Genomic DNA, 19,005 nt, shown 5'->3' on the forward strand with positions numbered 1-19,005 from the left:
GATTTCTATTAAGTATATCAGTGATTCAACTGCATTTCTATATGTAATTTATTTCTCTTTACTGATTTGCAGTTGATGAAAGAGTTTCCACTTCTCAGTATGCTGAATATCCATGAAAACCTCCTAGAGGCCCTTCTGGAGTTACAGGCTTATGCAGATGTCCAGGCAGTTTTAGCCAAGTATGATGGTAAGTGATGCCTGGTGGAAAATGTGCGTGTTTTTGAATAAGAGTGTAAGTGAGGTGGGTGAGGGATGTATGTCCACAGGCAGGAGTCTACCCATGACCTCAGCAAGGTGAGCAGATTCCCTTCATCACTAACAAATAGGTGCTTGTGGAGTGCAGGTCAAGTTCTTTTGACTGCTGAGGTCAAATTTGGGCAAACTAAATTGCATATGAATTACTTTCTGTGTTCTAAGTTACTGCTAATCTGTAAAGAGATCCTTGCTTCAATTCAAGGATTATTTTAATTAATCTCTTCTACATCCCTGGATATGCCTAAATTCATCAGCCTTTTTCAGCCAGCACATAGCCCTGTAAGTAACTGATGTGAATAAGCTGGAAAAGGTAGTTTTCCTTTTTGTCATCTTCCAGGCTTGGTCTTGTGCTTCTGTAATACTGAGGTGGTTTGTCAGAGATTAGTGGTGTGCAAGCATGCTGCTGCCAGAGATCAGTGGTGTGTATCAAATGGTGTCGCTTGCTTTCACTGCCTGTCTCAATTACTAGGTTTTGGATATTGTGTAACTCTAAATAAAGGTTAATAAAGTATATACTTATTACTCTCAGTTTTGCCACCTGGATAGTGCTCAATTCATGACTATACAAAAAGTTGCTGTCAAAGTAGGGCCTTAAATCATCTTTGGAATGGAGGGACATAGCAGTATTTTATGACAGTTTTGTCAGAAGTTGTGGAGTTCTCTCTTATGTCAATTCTTTATTGCCTCAGGGAATCAAAGGTATGAATGATATTTTTGCCCAGATCCACTGCCACTTTTACATGGCCAGCCTAGCACCCTGCTCCCATTCCTTGATCCTCTTCTGGGTGGATTCTTTTTAATTTATGAAAACCATTTACATTTTGCCAAGTGCTTCTTTCTGTTAACACCAGGAATTGTGACACTTTCTTAGGAAAGCATTGCTGATTTTTTTCTGAGCATCTGGAAAAATGAGTACAAACTTCAAACTCCCTGCAGCACCCCTGTGTTTGGCTTGACACAACAGCCAGACTTGTAGCAAGTGATGGACAGGCCCAGGACGGGATTTACAAAAAAAAGCAAGAACCATCTGACTATACACAACGTGGTAGTTGGGAATTAGACCCCAGACTTCGTCTGCTTTTAACGTAAACTTGCACTGTGGAGTGCTAACCTTCCAATCTGTAATTGTCAGCTCAAACTTGGCTTCAGTTATGCTACAAAGCTTCAACTAATACAATTTTTCCCCACGGAACTGCAGAAGAACGGAAATTGCATTTTTGTTAAAATTCATCTACCTGTCTGTAATGTAATTTTTGTGGTCAGCTTCTGATCAGTCTCTCAGTATTGTACAAAACTGTGTTAATATTGAGTTGCAAAATTAAGTGAAGATCAGTAGCTTACTTTAAATCTTTGTGCTTAATACAGGAAATACATTCTGTTCTTAAGTGTATTTATATGCACATTTCTCTTTGGATTCAGTTTTGGTGTGTTGGTACATTTAGAAACAAAAGGTGACTATCACCTAAATAAAACCTTGAGTTTTCAATCTGAGACTGACTGGTGACTGTCAGAAAAAAGAAATTCAAAGTTTCTAATCACAGCTGAAATGTTCCAGATGTTAAATTAATTGTCTCCCATACTCAAAGGATGTGGGCTTAAAATGTTTGTATTGCCTTAGAATCTTACAGCTTAATTATTTTATTTTATCACAGATATCAGTCTTCCCAAATCAGCAGCAATATGTTACACAGCAGCTCTGCTAAAAGCCAGAGCTGTTTCAGAAAGGTAAGCAAGGACATGTGTGAAAACAATGCAATATCTTGGGTTCTCATGTAAAATATGAAGGAAAAAGGTCTAGATCCTTTATGTTTTAAAATTACTTCTAATCTGTAGAGAAATCTTTGCTTCAATTAAAGGATAATTTAATTTTTTTAGTCTTTTTTACAGTCCTGGTTATTCCTAATTATGTAGCAATTGCATTTCTAAGAGCAAGTTGAATGTATTAAAAAAAAATATATATATATATATTTGTGTGTATAATACGATTTAAAACTACTTTTAAGCATCCATAACGTTAGTACAGGGGAGGATATTTTTCACAAGCCAGTGTATTGACCAAGTGCTTTTGTGTAAATTCTGTTTTCAGTGTTTTGCCTGGGATTTGTTTTTTTGGGGTGGGTGCAGGACATTTTTGTAGTTGATGCTGGCATTTCACCGTGGTCTGAGCCCAGCTCCACCTCCCAGCAGGTGATGCTGTAACAGGGAGCTGAAAGTCAGGATCAGCATGAATTTTCATGTGTCATATGGGTGTGGGTAACAGTGAAGATACCTGACTTAACATGAACATTTTTCTCCCAGACAGGTTTGTTTATCTTTCTTGATAAATCAGCCAATTTTTAATGAACTCTAAACTTGCAGTGCAAATAAACATCTGGTTGGCATTTATTATTTATTACTTTTGTTCAAGGTGGGTTTTTCCTTTCAGGTTCTCCCCAGAAACTGCCTCAAAGAGAGGACTTAGTACAGCAGAAATTAATGCTGTGGAAGCAATTCACAGAGCTGTGGAATTTAACCCTCATGTTCCTAAGGTAACAGTATTTTATTTCCTATTGCACCACTTGTAATGTGTTCTGAAAAATCATTTTGTTATTGGAACCTTTCTAGCCCCACATCTTCTTGAATTTGGTTATAACTCCCGCTATGGAGTTGTTAAAAGCATTAGTATTTATATCATAAATGTTTTGTGGTAGAGTTTTTTAAAATAATAACTGATGTTCAAATAGGACTTTTTGCACAGAAATTTAAACTTCAAATTTCCTAACTCATTGGAAAATCCAGTAATGTATTGCTGAAGGCCCTTTACTCTCAATAAGGGTGGACATTAATAAATATACATGTAGATATTTAAAGTCATAAAATAATCACAGAATGGTTTGTGTTGGAAGGGACCTTAAAGATATCTCATTCCAGGACCCTGCTTCCAAGTCCCTAAAGCCAAATTAAGTTCTCCAAATAGTAATCACACTAGTGTTCCAAACCCCCTTATTCTGCTGGGCTTTCAACCATGGCTCCATGGTTATTGAAAGATCTGCAGTCACTTATTTTCTTCATCCACGTGTAAACAGATGAAGAGTCTGTATCACCACAGGCTGCAATTTAATGTCTGGCATCAAAACACAGATTCCACAGAGCATTGGGTGAAAAGGAAGTCTTGCCTTGCTTTGTACTGTGCTAGTGATGCTCTCAGTGTGAACCTTGAACGGGAGCCTGGCTCAGGGCAGGGTCTAATCCTCTGGAAATGATGCTGGAGCCCCAGTGGCTGCTGCTGGGGAGGCTGGAATGATCCGGCCGCTCCGTTCTGTCTGCCTGTCCAATCCAATAGAATGTGCACTGAGGAAGCTAATTGCTGGGAGAAATTGCTGCTTGTTTGCATGACTGATCAAGAGCGTAGCAAGTTCATTTCAGACAGTCTCAGACAGATTTTTCTTTAGCCTCTGCCTTTAGGGGCAGAAGATTATAATGCATTATCATTATCTAAAAGTTCTTTTGCTTTGGGTATTCTCCAGTTGCTTCTGGAGCCTCATATACCCTTTTAAAGAAATAAGAGATCATTTCAAACAGGCTGTTGTTCAAATATGGTCTGTAGTTCTGCAGACAAATGCAGAAACTGATTCCAGTTTTCAATAACTTAATTTTCTCTTCTAATTGTGCATCTATCCATTCTTCATGGGTTTTTTCATTACAAGATTGCCTTGAGGCACCAATTGGTTAGATGACAGAGCAGAATTTTAGTGGTGCAGGCTGTTCAGAACTCTGAGATGTTTATGGTCAAAGCAAACAAGTGAATGAGGGCAGAGAAGTGAAGCAACTTGCCCAGTGGATCACAGAGAGGGAAGAAAATCTGATCTTTGAGTTTCTACTCTGTTCTATCCCTTAGACTAAAAATGAGTGTGTAAAGCAGGAAATCCCTGTTTTTACATCGGATGAAAATTATTGTCTTTGTTTGTAACATTTTGCAGAAGGAAAATAAATTATTTATCTTTGTTCTGCTTTTACAAGGCTGGGGGTTGTTTGCAAAGTCAGAACCAGCTAGAAAAGTGGTCCTCTTAAGCCATTTCAAATTAGGAATCTGTAACTGCATTGTGGTACTTTATGAAACAATCTTTTGCAGTCAACTTCTGAATATCATAGAGATTTTTATTGTGTATGAAGTCTTCAAAACCTTCAGTTCAATACTGAGAGACCTTCAGTACTGACACCTTCCCTGCTTTATGCATCAACATGGACGTGAAAACCTGCCAGACTGGAATTTTCCTGTTTATGTGGTAACATGGGCTCAGAGAGACCCAAAGCCTGGAGTGAGCATTGGTGTGTTGTGGCAATACTTGCATTGGAGCTTCATCACCACTGCTGGGTTTATATTCCCAGTTAGCATAATGGAAATGAGGGCACTGTGGAGAGCATGAGGAGTGGGGTCAGGGGTCAGATATTTGAAACCATTTTCCCACAGCAGTGCTGTGTGAGTGATCCTTTACTGTGTTAAAAAAAAAAAAAAAAATTGAAGAGGATTAGAGAGGATTAGCAAGAATATTACCCTCCAGAGTGCAGGCCCAAGGCACTGAGAGAAGAACCTAGCCAGGCAGCAAATGTGCTTTATTTGGCTGGAGCACAGCCCCTCCTACATTCCTTGAAGAGTCTGAATGGGAAAAGTTAAGTCCTCAAACTGGATTAGTAAATAATCTTATAGTTTGTGGCATCTGCTGAAATAAATCAGTGAGTTAGCTGCATTCTTACACTTTGGGGGACACTCCAAGGAATTACCAGCTACGTTGATCAAAGATGTGGATTAACTTTGGCTGTTACTGAATGAGACACTATATGGTAGGAGAGGACAGCTCACAGGTAAATACTAGAGCTGAAACTGTCATTTCATTCTTTCATTCTTGTAAAAAGTAGTCATCTGTTTTTAAAAGCTAAGTTCAAATGAATACCTGACTTTTTTAATGTACCATGAGAAAACATGGTATGTTAAAAAAATTGCATGTTCTGTGTTGCAAAGAAATAGGAAATGATTCATCCTTGTGTTCTTTGACCTCTCTGAGTGTCAGATTTTCTGCTGATGGAGGGAGAGGGCTGAAATTGAAAAAAATGTGAAATCAAAGATACTTTGTGGTAGCCCAGTAAGACCACATGAAAAGATTTTCCTGGGTTTGGTTTATTATTCTTCTTTTGGTTAGCACCCTGACACTTTCAGGTTTGCTGCTCATACTTCAGAGCTAACAAGTCCTCAGCCACCTACACTGAAACTTTCAGCGATGGAAGTAATGAGCAAAAATACTGTTGCTTTGGGATTTTTTATTAGCCTAAATTCGTCCCTAATTGGTGTTGCACCTGCAGCATTATACTTGATGTCTGTTCCACAAGAATGTATTTTTATTTGTCTTACTGAAGCTGTATGTTTTTCCTTGATTTTTTTTTTTTTTTTGGTGCGTGTTTGAAAGCCTAATTTAAGAGTCATATACACAGGAGTGTTTTTTGCTGCTTTTCATTTCTCACTTAGTGCAGCCTGGCTGCTGTGTGGTAGGAGCTGGCCCTGGCCCCTTCTATGTTCAGTTACGCCTAAAATGATCAATTATGTTTCACAATCAAAGGTTTTGGAACATTCTGTATAACCAGGTGTACTTTCCATTTTTCCTTTCAGTATTTGCTAGAAATGAAAAGCCTAGTGCTGCCTCCAGAGCACATTCTGAAGCGAGGGGACAGTGAGGCAGTAGCATATGCTTTTTTTCACCTCCAGCACTGGAAGAGGATAGAAGGGGCTCTAAATCTGCTGCACTGCACATGGGAAGGCAGTAAGTATCTCCTTTTATTTTTTTCTGTACAGTAGACTAGTATCTCTGGCTTTACCTCCCTCAAACGTGATTGGTTCTCTTTGTGAGAAGCTGCTTGCCTGATTAGTTACAGATCTAATGTCACTCACCCTTTTTGCAGCATTTAGGATGATCCCATACCCATTAGAGAAAGGACATCTTTTCTATCCCTACCCAAGCTGCACAGAAACAGCAGATAGAGAACTGTTGCCAAGTAAGTGGTTTCTAAGCAGTAATGATAATAAAACACAGGCTAAGGACATATTCAGTTTGTGGTATTCTGTATTTACCTTACTGTGATTTTTTTAGTTTGAGCTTCCTGTGGAGGGGACTCAGCTATTTGTTGATGTCCCTCCCAGCAGATCCTGAAGCACTTGACTTGTGTGTGTGGTAAATGTCAGCTTGATGCAGTAATAACCCAAGTCCTTCAGAGATGAAATCTGTGTACGGTACATTCAGATTGAGTCTGGCCAACCTTGAGAACAACAAAGTTGACCATTTATTAAAAATTGCTTTTAAAAGAATTCATGGATTTGACTGCTGTTGTAGCAAGGAATCAATCCATGGTTCCAGTCCTGCATTGGGTATCCAGTAAAACCTGTGATCTTACAGAGAATCTTTGGTTAATCTGTAGCTTCAAAGAACATGTATTGCTTTCTGTCATTAATTCAGTGGTCTGTATTTATCTGCTGGCTGCCTCCTGGAACTTTTTCTACATGTATTTCTATGGATTTATACTAACATTTGATATTGAAAAGTAAGTCTTATCCAGCTGCTCTTTGCTTCAAGGTTACTTTATGCAGTGATGAGCCTACATGTTTTTTTCTACAAATAGACTGTATCATTACTGCCTGTACTCATGATATTTAGGAAAATAGCAGTAATTTAGATTAGAATTGAGCTGTTAATTATACATCTTAATTGAATTCCTATGGGGTTGAGCTGCTATATCTTGAAGAAACTCAATTCCCCTGGGACTGGAAAGGGCTACTGCAAAAGCACGAGCAGCCCTACAGAGACCACAGCTGTGGAAAGGAAAACTGCACAGACATGTTTCTATTTAAAAGCCTGAAGTTATATTTAAAATGTGTAATTTAAATTTGCCCCCAGACTGCTTTAAATTACTCATTTCTCACTTATGCAGGATATTGCACAAGGAATTCCTTGGTTAGCAACTAACCCTAAATTGTAGACTTCCCAGCATAATTAAACACCAACACATGCAGATATTTCAACAGGATCACTCACGCATTCCTGTTTTGTTTTAAATATAGAACTACCTATAAATAAAATCATCTTAACTCTTTTATTGCAGTACTGCTTCAAGAAATCTTGACACTTAATTTTTTTTTAAAAAATTATCTATTTAAAATAATATTGACCAAATGAATGATTCAAAGAACCTGGATTGGTCTGATGAGTAATGCTTCTCAAATGTCTGTGAACATATAGAATTAGTTTTAGTTGTCTTTACCTATTTTGAATTTGTTTTTAATTTCCCAGTGTAGGAAAAGCTACTACAAAAAGAATTAATTCCTATTTTTAAACACTTTCCTAAATTATATTGCTCCATGTTTTAGAAATGAGGTGAGTTTCTGTATAGGATGAATCTCTGGGTACCATTAACATCTCTGATGGATGTTAGACATGGATCTCCAAATATTCTATGTAATTGCGCTCCAAAATCATATCATTAAAACCAAAACAAACCTGAGCACTTTGCCATTAATGAGTTGCAAGAGCACAAGACACTTTTGCTGGGTTTACTCTTCTAATGGTGCTTTAATGTGCTAGCATTCAGAAGCAGTATCTGGGAGGGTAAAGTGTCCTTTTCCTCCACAGACTTCAGTTTAAGAAAGAATACAATTGTATTTTCTCATTTTACAAAAAAGGGCTCATTTATAATTTTAGGTTTTTGTTAGATTTTAAAAACAGCTTGTCAAGAAGGGCAGTCCTATTATAATTACTTATGTCTATAGAAATGTTTTTTTCCTTCATATAAAAATCCTCTCAAATCATTAGATAGAAATCAGAGCTGGAGGTATCCAGAGCCAATAAGTAATTGCAAATTCACCCAGCAGGTCCTCGGTGAGTGACCAGCAGTAGTGTTGTGAGTGCTGAAAGCTCCACATGCCACCCCTAGCCTGGCTAATCACTTGCTTTGGATTTTGTTACCAGAGATTGGAAATTGCAAGGAGCTGCTATGTACAGAATTTATAACCCCGTCCTGGCACTGTTTGCTTTGAGGTCTGCTCTGTCAGCTGCTCTGAACAGATTTACTGTAGTCTACAACCAGAAGTCTTCAAGAAGTACTAGGAAATAGATGTGTATGCAGCGTGCTGGTTGTTTTGTACTTGCTCAGCTTCTTATGGGGTGTGGAGATGTGTTGTTCCTTTCAGGTAACAGGATTGGAGCTCTAGAGAGTTGAAAGCACCTGAACTGTTTTAGTTGGTTCAGGTGATTTTGGCAGCTTAGGAACTTTACAGGTGTTCCCTCTGTCCTGTTAGAAAAGTAGGTACCAAAAACTGAGCCTGATTAAATACTTCAAAAATAAAGCCCATGAAAGTGAAAAAGAAGACTGGGAAGAGAATTCTAATAATGAAAAAAAAATATGCGAAGATTCTTAATAATTAAAACAAGCATGTGATGTAGTGGAAAATTTTTTAAGAAGTTAAAGTACTGGAACCTAAGATGTGCTGCAGGAGTCTTTCTTTCTGAAAGCCCAGAAATGAGTTACAAGGCCATAAATAATTCAGAAAGCAGTCCTTGATTATCATATGTCAACATTCTTCATTTTTTTCCTTTCAGCATTTCATGAAGTCTCCGTTTACCCCCAGAAGGAGCTTCCCTTTTTCATCCATTTCACAGCAGGCCTGTGTTCCTTTTCAGCCATGCTGGCCCTCCTTACTCACCAGTTCCCTGAGCTGATGGTCATTTTTGCAAAAGCTGTAAGTACTGTCTCTGTCATGGGGCTTGCTAAGGTATCTTGTGGGTTTTGGGGAATTTTGAGGTCCAGGATGAAGTAGCCTCTAGTTAATCTTGTGCTTGTGGAGCATAAATTATTTTTTCTGCTTTTATAAGAATCTCGATACTGACAAACACATGTTGAAGTTTGGGCAAAATGTCTACTTTGACAAGGGATTAACTCTCACTATTGCATACCTTGGCTTTCATTTGCTCTGTCACGGTTAGAGAGCAGCATTTCAGCACCAGAGAAATTTTTCCACAAAGCACTGTGGTGAGTATGGATTTTTATCCTTGTGGAAGTACACGACTGCAGTGGGAATGAATTTGTTGAGTGGAGACTTTAAGCAAAGTGAGTAAAAGGCAAACAGGTCTCTGCAAGCACTGAAAACCCACAGCATGATGTAAATGGAATGGATGAGAACAGGTAAAATAACTGGTGACTTCAAACCAGATTCAGAACTGAGTTTAGCTGTCACCTAACCTTTCAGGAGCTCAGCCAGTGGTTGTATATCTCATCTGGTTTCATTTACTAGATGGAGTTCTGTCATTTGAGTACATTTGCAAGGATAGAAGTTGGATTCATTGGTAATAATGTGTGATGCTTTAAATGTGTCTTAAATATGTTGTTCCTGTGGGTGCCTTCTGTGCCTGTTTGCTCCCTCTCTGCCCTGCTCTTTTTAGGGTTTCTTTCCCTTTCTTATTTGTTAGCATTTGCTCTCTGTAACCTTGTCATCTTTTTCTGGATTCTGGAAGCTGAGAAACAAAGTGCATAGACAGTTTCCTGCTCCAGCTTCTCAAACTACTCCAAGCAGTAAGTTTGGCTTTTAGTAAACTGTGGGTCTTGTGCAGTAGAGCAGAGTAGCAAATAGAGAGCTCTGAACTCTTAAGGGAATCATACATTCTGGCTTTGCTAGTCAAAATGGAGGGTAAAAGGCATTTGTATCCTGGCTGGTTTAATGTAACAGGTAATGGAGACCCAGGAGGAAAGCCTTTCTTTTTTAAGAAGATTTTGTTCCTAGAAGTGTTGGCTTTACTAGTGAGCCCAGTCTAGTGTCCAAGTCATGCAGGTTGGAGAGTGGGGCCTCATTTCCACACAGTGGTGTTGAACTTTATGCTGGAGAATGTAGCTGGACATGCCAGTGACAGATTTCAGTGCTGCTCATAATTGGCTGGGTTCATGGTAACGAGGGGCTAACTATTTGTTTGATTAATTCTGTAAGGGCTGCATTAGCAAAGTTGTATGATTTCCAAAGAGATACAAGGTCAAATGTTATGCTAACAAAGAATTGCTTGGTGAAGTTCTCTCTGCTGGGTTTCTTGAACCAAGAAAAAGAAAAGACTTTGTATGATTGAGTTGGCTTTGCAGTTGGGGATGTCCAGTGACACGTCCCAGTGTGGGGAAAAAACCTCCCAGGGTTTAGTCATTTGGCAGTGTGTTTATTTTGTTTATTTTCCTTAGGAAAAGGTGGATAGTGTCAGTTTAGCAGAAAAGATAGATGATCAAGAAGAGTGTGCATTGCCACAGCATTCCCCCAACCAAATCAGTGGTAGCAGGCACAGACAAAGGGGCTCTTGACACTCTCTGTGGCAGTTTATTTTCAGCAAAAGTTGAAATGTGTACTGAGATCATCCGGCAAGAAGGGAATTCTGTATTACTCTCTTGAGATTGACAGCTGAGAAGGAAATACTGACTTCCAGTATTCTGCTATTTTAGCTAGTATTAATGTTGATTCTCAATCATACTCTAATGATAAAAATTCTTCCACGTTTTACTTATTAGATGATGGTGCTCATGATTCAATTCCTGTAGTTTCAGAGGGATTCAGAAAACTTGTAAGAAACAATGATACTCAACATCAAAGTAACATTTCTGTTTTTATTGCTCACAAACAGGGGTGTTGCAACTAGATGACTTTAAAGGTTCCTTCCAACCCAAACCATTCTGTGAATCTGTGTTTTAGTTAATAGCTTGCTTCAATAGTTTTACTACAGATAATGCTTGGATGGCTGCTAATACTTTGTACATACTCTCTTGTCTTCTGGAGGTCAGTAGTAGTAGTATCTACTTGAATTTTCATAACAGAAATGGAAGATTATCTTCTATTTAATGATAGCAGCCTTTCCGCTCAAGCATACTCTTAATAAAGCAATTATTATTTGTTATATTGAGTATTACATCTTCAAGTAATTCCAGTACTTCAGACTTTTAAAATTATTTTTCCTATGTATTTCATTACTTCAAGTATTTTTCATCTTACTGTTCTTTAACTTATTAAATGTAGTCATTTCAGATCATAAAGTTCTAGCTGGTGTATCTAGAATGCTTTGGTTGTAGATAAAAGCAATGCAAAATGTATTTCCAACTCTTGAATTTCCAAGAAACCTAGAACACAGTTTTAGGAATGGCAATTGGAAAGTATTATGTATATGGAATTTTTCACTGTAAATCTCCAAGCAGTGACTCCGTAGATTACATTTCGGTTACTTCTTAATCAAACTCTTTTTCCAGCAGTTGAATCCACTGCAAACTAAATGCCTCAGAAGGGGTTTAAGAAGTTGAATACCTTTCTATGGACTTGAAAAGTCTGAGTTTACATATTTTCATTTGTTAGTGCTTGAGTTTGTTTCCTCCACAATAAATCACAGGGTAAAGCTTGGCAAATTGCTAAAAATATTCCAAGTGGCCAAAAATCACAAGGAAGCGTTTACTAGTTCCAATGTATACAGTGTGATCCAGCATCAGCAGCGGCCGGAGCGCTGGCACCGGCCGCGGGAGCCGCTGCTGCCCCCGCGCTCCCCGCCCGGGAGCCGGCGCCACGGGGATTTCGGGTGTCTTGCACGGCTCGGGGGCTCTGCAGGTGCTGGGGGCCAGAGCTGGCAGAACCCTGGGCGTTCACTGATAGAGTTAGAGCCCTAGAGTTAGAGCTGATAGAGTCAGAGCCCGTGAAGGTGCCCAAGGAAGCTGTGGCTGCCGAATCCCTGGAGTGTCCAAGGCCGGGTTGGATGGGGCTTGGAGCAACCTGAGACAGTGGAAGGTGCCCCTGCCCTTGACAAGGCGTTGAAATTAGGTGATCTTTAAGGTCCCTTTCAACCTAGACTATTCTAGGATTCCGTGATAACTGAGTTGGTGCAGTGGAGCAGGCAGTGGCAGAGGATCCACAGGAGCTGCAGGACCAGCACAGGTGCTCCCGGGGCCTCACTGTTTGTTCCATGCAGATTTCTGATCTCTTGGAGAACCACACTGTTGTTGATCATCAGACAGCTCTGTTTCTGAAGTAGCTGCTGTTTCAGTTCTTCGTAGTAAGTGACAGAAGGGAGAAAGGTACGCAAATGACGATAATCTGAACTGTCTGAACAAGCTGAAAAGTGCTGCTAGATAAAACAACTTCTGTTGAAATTGCAGACAAAAGGGTCTGATTGGTTTTTCATTCAGTATGAATTTTTATTTTTTAATAATTACATAGATGGAGGACTCTGTGGATGTGTATCATCTTGCAAAAGTGAAGTTGCACAGTCCTTCTGCAATACAAAGACACCAGGAAGTCTGCAAAGAACACCAGTGATACAGAGTGATAGCAGGCACTGTAAACAGGTCTCAAAAGTTCCTGAAAACAGTGGATGTCCCTTCATAGAGTCATGGAATGGTTTGTGTGGGAAGGGACCTTAAAGCCCCTCCAGTTCCTCCTCCTGCCTGTGGGCAGGGACACCATCCACTATCCCAGGATGCTCCAAGCCCTGTCCAGCCTGGCCTTGGGCACTTTCCAGCATGGGGCACCCACAACTGCTCTGGACAATTCCAAGCAGATCAATTCTATCTTTTACATCAGAACCTTATGTTACTGGAATAGACAGTACTGAAAAAATAGTGCAGCAGTGATCGTGCTGTATCCTACTGAAAACAACTTTATTTTTCAGGGAATTGGACAAAATCCTAAGACAGTCCCTGTTCCAAAGTGGTTTAAATGGATTGCTTGATACTTTCACAACAAAGAAAGAAGTCATGGGATTTAAATTAAAAATTGGCTAATTTTTATGATTGCGAGATTAGGAGAAAACATTTTTCATTCTGGCTGTTCCCTAGGTCCCCGTTGGAGGATTCCTTGCCATTTTGTCTGTGGCAGCTGTCTAGGGACAGAAAATAGGGCAAGGCAGAGCCATGTCTGGCAAGTCCTGCTTTGTGTGACACTCTGCTTTACTTTAAGAACAAATCCCCATACCACTTTCCCCAAAGCTCATTAAGTGAGACTGGAGAATTAACTTTTTAGCCAGCTGCTGAACTTTTCATATTTATAAACACTTGAGTCTTTTGCTTATCTAAGAGAAAATGTGTATAGTTTGGAGATGTGCACTTCCCTGCCAATGTGTAATGAGTGGTTCTACACTTGGTAGGGAAAAAAAAGCCTGAAGTTTCCTGTCAGAGCTGAGTGTCGATGCCAAGGGCAAAGGTTTCTTGCCTTGCTAATCTACATCTTAACTCATGCACTTAATGTGAAGGTGCCACACGCTAACAGGCAGGGAAGAAGCCCACTGCAAGGAAAAGCATCTACACTGCTGTGAATGTTATGTTTTAAAAGCCTTTTTAATGTAATATTTGAGGTTATGATAGAAGCCAGGAGGGCCAAAGTAAAACTTTCAAAGTAAATGAGTCCTGTTGTTGCTAACTCATGAAGTGAGGGTTTGCACAAGGATAACCTGAGTGCCAGTGGAATATCTGGGGGATGGGTTGAGAAGGTGCAGGGGAGTTTTCACGATTTGTTTTAGCCTAATCTTACTTCTGGAACTGTTTAGATGGCATCTAGAATATGGATCCCGTCTGGAAGCACAGACTGGTCTTGGTGGATGGGCTGTTCCATTTGAGTTGGTGACCTGTAAATAATCTATGCCTGAATGTTGAAAAAATCAGGTGATCTTTAAGGTCCCTTCCAACCTAAACAGTTCTGTGATGTCTGAAAATCCACTGTCCTCTGCTCCCTAGTCTGTTCAGCCCTGCAGGCACAGTGCTGAGCAGCTGGAAGAGTTGCAGTATGGAGGAATGGCATCTTAACCCTCGTGCTTCTGCCCAGGTGCTGCGGGTGCTGTGGCCAGTGAGTGCTCCCAGTGTTCTGGCCTCCAGCTGAATGGACTGCGCCAGGGTGAGTGCACGAGGCGGGAGCTGCTCCTTCTGGCTGTCTTCATGAACATCTCTTGTTTACAACAAGCCTATTTCATGGCATCAGCAGTGAAGGGGTTGGAATTCTGTTGCCCTGAGGGCAAAACACAGGGCAGTTTTTGCTCATACCTTGAGTCTGCAGAAGGAAGTTGGTTTGGAAACTGAGCTGATATATTGTTGTGTTCTGTTTCTTCCAGTGCTTTGGGACTCTTCTTTCAGCCTTCATCTTCACTGTTGAACGCATTGAGGACCTGCTGCTGTCCAGCCCCTGGCATCAGCTGACTAGTGTGACTGGCTAGTGTATTTTCCATGATAGTTTGATTTTATTCTTACGAGCCTCACTTGGTTGTTGGCTAACCCTCAGTGGTGGGAACCAAGGAAGAAATCTGGGCTCTTTAAACTGATATCCTTGACCAGCTTCCATGCTGATGGTGCTTAACATGTGAATTTCTTCTTTGGCCTTAATCTGTAATCATCTAAGAAAATAGGTCTTGTTGAGCAATAGTTTATTGCTCTCTAAATCACTTGGACAACTGGAAGCTCATACTTCCTCTGTAAAAAAGGAGAATACACAAACTGAGCAGGTGTTTGGAGTACTGATGCTTCCTTCTCAGCTGCAGATGCATCAGATACTTGGCTTAGATTTAATTTCATAAGCCTTTTTCAAAATATTTGTTAACAGCAAAGTATGGTTCTGCTTTCTTTATTAAAAGGTTGCTACTTAACACATTGAATTTGTTGACTTCTTAAGTGTCTGTTAAACATAGATTACAATGTGCAAACAAAGGTTTGTTTCTTATGAGTTTGCATTACTCAAGGAGATGGTAAACTCCTCTATTTCACATTACTTCTTTTGATATAATTGTGCATCTTTTATTCTTCAAAACAAGGTGTTTTGAAAGACAGGATGGCTTCTGAAACTGCCCAAAGTGTTGTGATATCTGCAGGGGACTCTGTTGGGATACCTGAACCTTCAAGGGTTAGTCTAAAGTAGTTTCACTGTTGTTATGAAGACTTGAAGGGAATTGAGATGTGGAAAACTCTTCAAAGGATTTGCTTTGCATACAGACCAGCCCTGGGGTTTGTTTACTGCAGAGGTGAAAAGATGGCTGTGGCAGCCACGTGGTTGGGATAATTGGTGTGACTTCCATTTCCACTCTCCATTAGAGCAAAAGTCTTTTTCCCATGCAGGTCTGCTGCTTGGCACCGGGGAAGCAGAGTTATGTCAGCCCAGGCTTCTTAGAAGGGGACGTGATAAAAATAGCACAGGCTTGTGGATAAATGCTAATTCTGGGCACGTGAAAACCCATCATCTTGCTTTTTGCAGATAAGCACATATATTTACCAATAAGAACTGGGGAGATTTTACAAGCTTGATCTCCACTATCTTTGTGAATGTTTGTGACATTGATGGCTTCTTCCAATGGTGGTGTAAATTTATCCAGATTCTGAATCCTGGATGGAAGAAGCTTGCTGTAGCCTACTGTATTCTCTGAAACAGTGTCTATATCAGTCAAAGATCAAGAATTAATTTTTTTTTTGCTTATTTTCAAATCCTTCTTTACCTTGTAAACCAAGTTCTGTGAAGCAGAAAGTCACCTCTGCATCTCATGTAAGTGTAGTTTATTTGTAACTCTGAAGGGAAACATACTTGCTTGGGTAGAAATGCCATTGTTTGCCTCCACTGTATATTTCTGTTGACTGGACTTAAATCCAGGTTTGATTGAATTTGAATTCATCAAGGAATCAAAAGGGAAGCCCTCCAGAAAGATATTACCAGTGTTTTTAGTTACCTAACTACTAGAATGTAATTTTCTCAACTTTCTTCCCAGTTGGTCATTGGGGCTGTTTCTCACTCTGGAATCACTGGGGTGATTAATAGACCTGTTGTGTTCATGTGATTTCACTTCATGGTCTGCAGGGGCCCATAAGGTAACCAGCCTAATGCTTTTTAAAGTTGAACCTTTTCCAGCAGTTGTGTGGGGTTATAAATGAAGCTCTGCCTCCCATGTATCATCCCAAGAGCTGCTTTCTCTCACTGTCCTCCCTTGACATAACAGTAACAGAAAGGGGGTGGGCTTGTTCTGAAAGGAGAGCTGGCAGCAGGCTGTGTAATGAAAATCTTCCTGTCTCTAGAAGTGCCAGCAATTCTTGAGGAAAGAGTGCTCTCTATGATTTTCCAGCAGGATTGTCCATGTTTTTGGGAAGCGTTCCTTTGCCACTTAGGAGCAGAGACTTACACCTGACCCATGCCTTAGTAATACATATATATACATTTTTATGTATATATACATTAAAAATTACAATTATGCCTCAGGACAAGATGAATATTGATGTAGCTTCTTTGAAACAAGAAGTGTGGTGACTTTACAGCCATTGGGATGGCAATAGCTTTTCCACAAGGCTTTATGTGGCATTAACAGACTCCTCAACTTTTCAGTTCATTCAGAGTAGCCAGTGAAAGTAAAATCTTGAAGATCACCATGTATTTCTATACCTGGATCTGCGTATTTGTAAACCAGGGTAATTATAGGCTCTTTGATCATTTAGGCAGAGTTTGAGTTTGGGGTGAGTTTGGTTTGTTGGGGAGTTTTGGGTGCTCAGTGTCTCACTGTGTCATGACAGGTTAGTTCTTGATCAGGATGTCCAGGAAGAGAATGTAGCTGCATTTCTTCCTGCCAACCTCTGACTTCTCCAGGAGTATTTTCCAAAAAGGACAGAAAGGGTGGGAAAGGGGGAAGTGTTATCATGTTAAAGTTACTGTCTGTGAAGCAATTAAGCAGCTGAGTTCTTGTGTGAATTTTCCTGTCTTACCACTGACTTTAATGAGAAGTGTCTGAAGATCTTTGTGAATCAGGAGTTTATTGCATGTGCATCTGGAGAGAGGACACAAAAGTGATTTAACACATTACTGAAACCCTTCCTAATGTTGTCTGACTTGAAGTGTTTGGAAGTTGATGCTTACATGCTATTGGCTATTTGATTTCATGTAGCTACTGAAGTAGGAGCATTTCAGAATAAATGTACCATGATGGTACGGTGGGTGCTAGAGCAAACCTTTCCACTGGCTATTGGCACTGTTAGAATAATAAAACTCTTACAGCAGAGGTGAGGCAGTTCAGACTAATAAATATTTTAGGGTAAAAGGTCTGTTCATTGCAGGCCTAGTTGATGTGGGCTATAAATCACATCACAGTTCTGGGAAGTAATCTCTGACAGATACTTGCCATACATAGTTTTTGAAATTTGGAATAGATGCCTGTTAGTAGCTTTTATGCACATATGTATGTGGCAAAAGGACTTTTCATGCTGTCACACACCTTGGTCTGAGGTTATGGGGACAAATTCATATGGAGGTGGCCCTGGGGTGGTTCTACATCCAGATTTGTCACAGGCCAGTTCCCTTCCTGCATCTCTCCAGCACTGGCTAGGCAAGTTTATTCCCTGCTCCTCATCCTGGAATTGTTGTGAGGGTGCCAAGCCTCATAGATCCATGACTCTGAGCAAGGCAGGGTGTAAAGGTCATAGTTGAGACCATTAATAACAAGGTGCAAACGGCTGGTTTATATGTAATGTGAAGCTTTTTACTTATTTCATTTTTGCACTTTGGGGGCTCTGTTTGCTTATGGAGCACTTGGTGTCTGGTACCTATTTAGCCTGAGAGCAGGCAATTGGGTTCCTTCAGGCCTTCAGAGGAATGCAGAAAATTGTTCTCTGGTGTTGTAATTCTGCTGGGATAACTGGAGCTTATTTGTCTCACTGCTTATTAAATGCATACTTGTCTGGAGGTCCTCTTTTTTTTTATTTTTCTCTCTTTTTTTCCTGAGAAACGTTGGGTGAATCCCAAGGACCACAAGTGAGAAGAAGATTCCAGGAGGAGGGGGAGAGGGAAGTGCCTGCACCTCTCCACAAACTGCATCATCCACCTCCAGTGCCAGCAGAATGAAGAGGTTAAATATGAGAGCAGACTCCCTTAGGGAAAGGAAATGTATGGATGGGGCTCGGCCAGACATAAATTAATATTGCCCTTCCCCCTGCTCAGAGGGGAGACAGTGAGGGGAGCAGCACCTCCCAAGCCCTGACGTTCGGGGTGTGTGTGTGGGAGCCAGCGAGGCTGTGCCGAGGTGTCCGAACGGGCCTGGCTGTGCAGGTCAGGGGCAGCACAGGTGGGACCTGTGCTGTGCTCCTGGAGAGGGCAGCTGGGCTTCATGGAATCACAGAATGTCGGGAGCTGAAGGCACCTGCAAAGATCAAGTCCAGCTCCTGGCCATGCAGAGGACACCCCTGCAATCCCCCCTATGCCTGAGGAGTGTTGTCCAGGGGCTCCTGGAGCTCCAGCAGCCAAGAGCCCATGGCCATTCCCTGGTGAGCCTGTTCAGTGCCCAATCACCCTCTGGGGAAAGAATCTTTTCCTCACAGCCCATCTAAACCTCTCCTCCAGCATTCATACTCTACCAGCTTCTGAGCAGTGTCAAGCTTGCCCTGATTTGCTGTTAAATCTGCATTTAATTAAGATGGCTGCAGAGGTGATGTATGAACTGTTGTCACCTGCTTTGGGGAAAAATATCAACAGATCAGTCAGGATGACAATAGCAATCACAGTGAGCTTCTGTGTTCAGTGCCCTGTGCTCTGAATTCACCCATCTTACAGTAAAGGTGAATAAAGAGTAAAGGCAGCTTCAGTTTCCAGCTCTGTCTCCTGGCTGCCTCCTCCCTGTCTGGAGCCTCCTTGACAGGGTGTGCTCTGCAAGCCCCAGCCCTTATTGGAGGGACAAGACCATGATCAGGGATGGTGCTCATGTGCTTGGAATTCTCATTTCCAGC

The 19,005-nt window shown here is 40.8% G+C and overlaps 1 protein-coding gene across 5 annotated transcripts in view; it reads left to right on the forward strand.

The window, feature by feature from the left end:
- Positions 1-17,968, forward strand: part of ST7L (suppression of tumorigenicity 7 like) — a 26,186-nt gene extending 8,218 nt beyond the window's left edge. For 2 of the 5 annotated variants that reach the window (XM_085561042.1, XM_077789093.2), the window contains exons 9-14: positions 73-187; positions 1,908-1,980; positions 2,681-2,783; positions 5,897-6,047; positions 6,187-6,279; positions 8,874-11,432. In XM_085561042.1, the coding sequence (XP_085417168.1) occupies positions 73-187; positions 1,908-1,980; positions 2,681-2,783; positions 5,897-6,047; positions 6,187-6,279; positions 8,874-9,091 (753 nt within the window). In that variant the 3' untranslated portion in view covers positions 9,092-11,432. The other 3 variants (XM_021539504.3, XM_085561041.1, XM_085561043.1) reach the window with 3 other exon arrangements.
- The last annotated feature ends 1,037 nt before the right edge of the window (positions 17,969-19,005 follow it).

The sequence above is a fragment of the Lonchura striata genome, chromosome 26 (assembly GCF_050655825.1).
Source record: "Lonchura striata isolate lonStrDom1 chromosome 26, ASM5065582v1, whole genome shotgun sequence".
In the NCBI taxonomy this organism is placed as follows: Eukaryota; Metazoa; Chordata; class Aves; order Passeriformes; family Estrildidae; genus Lonchura; species Lonchura striata.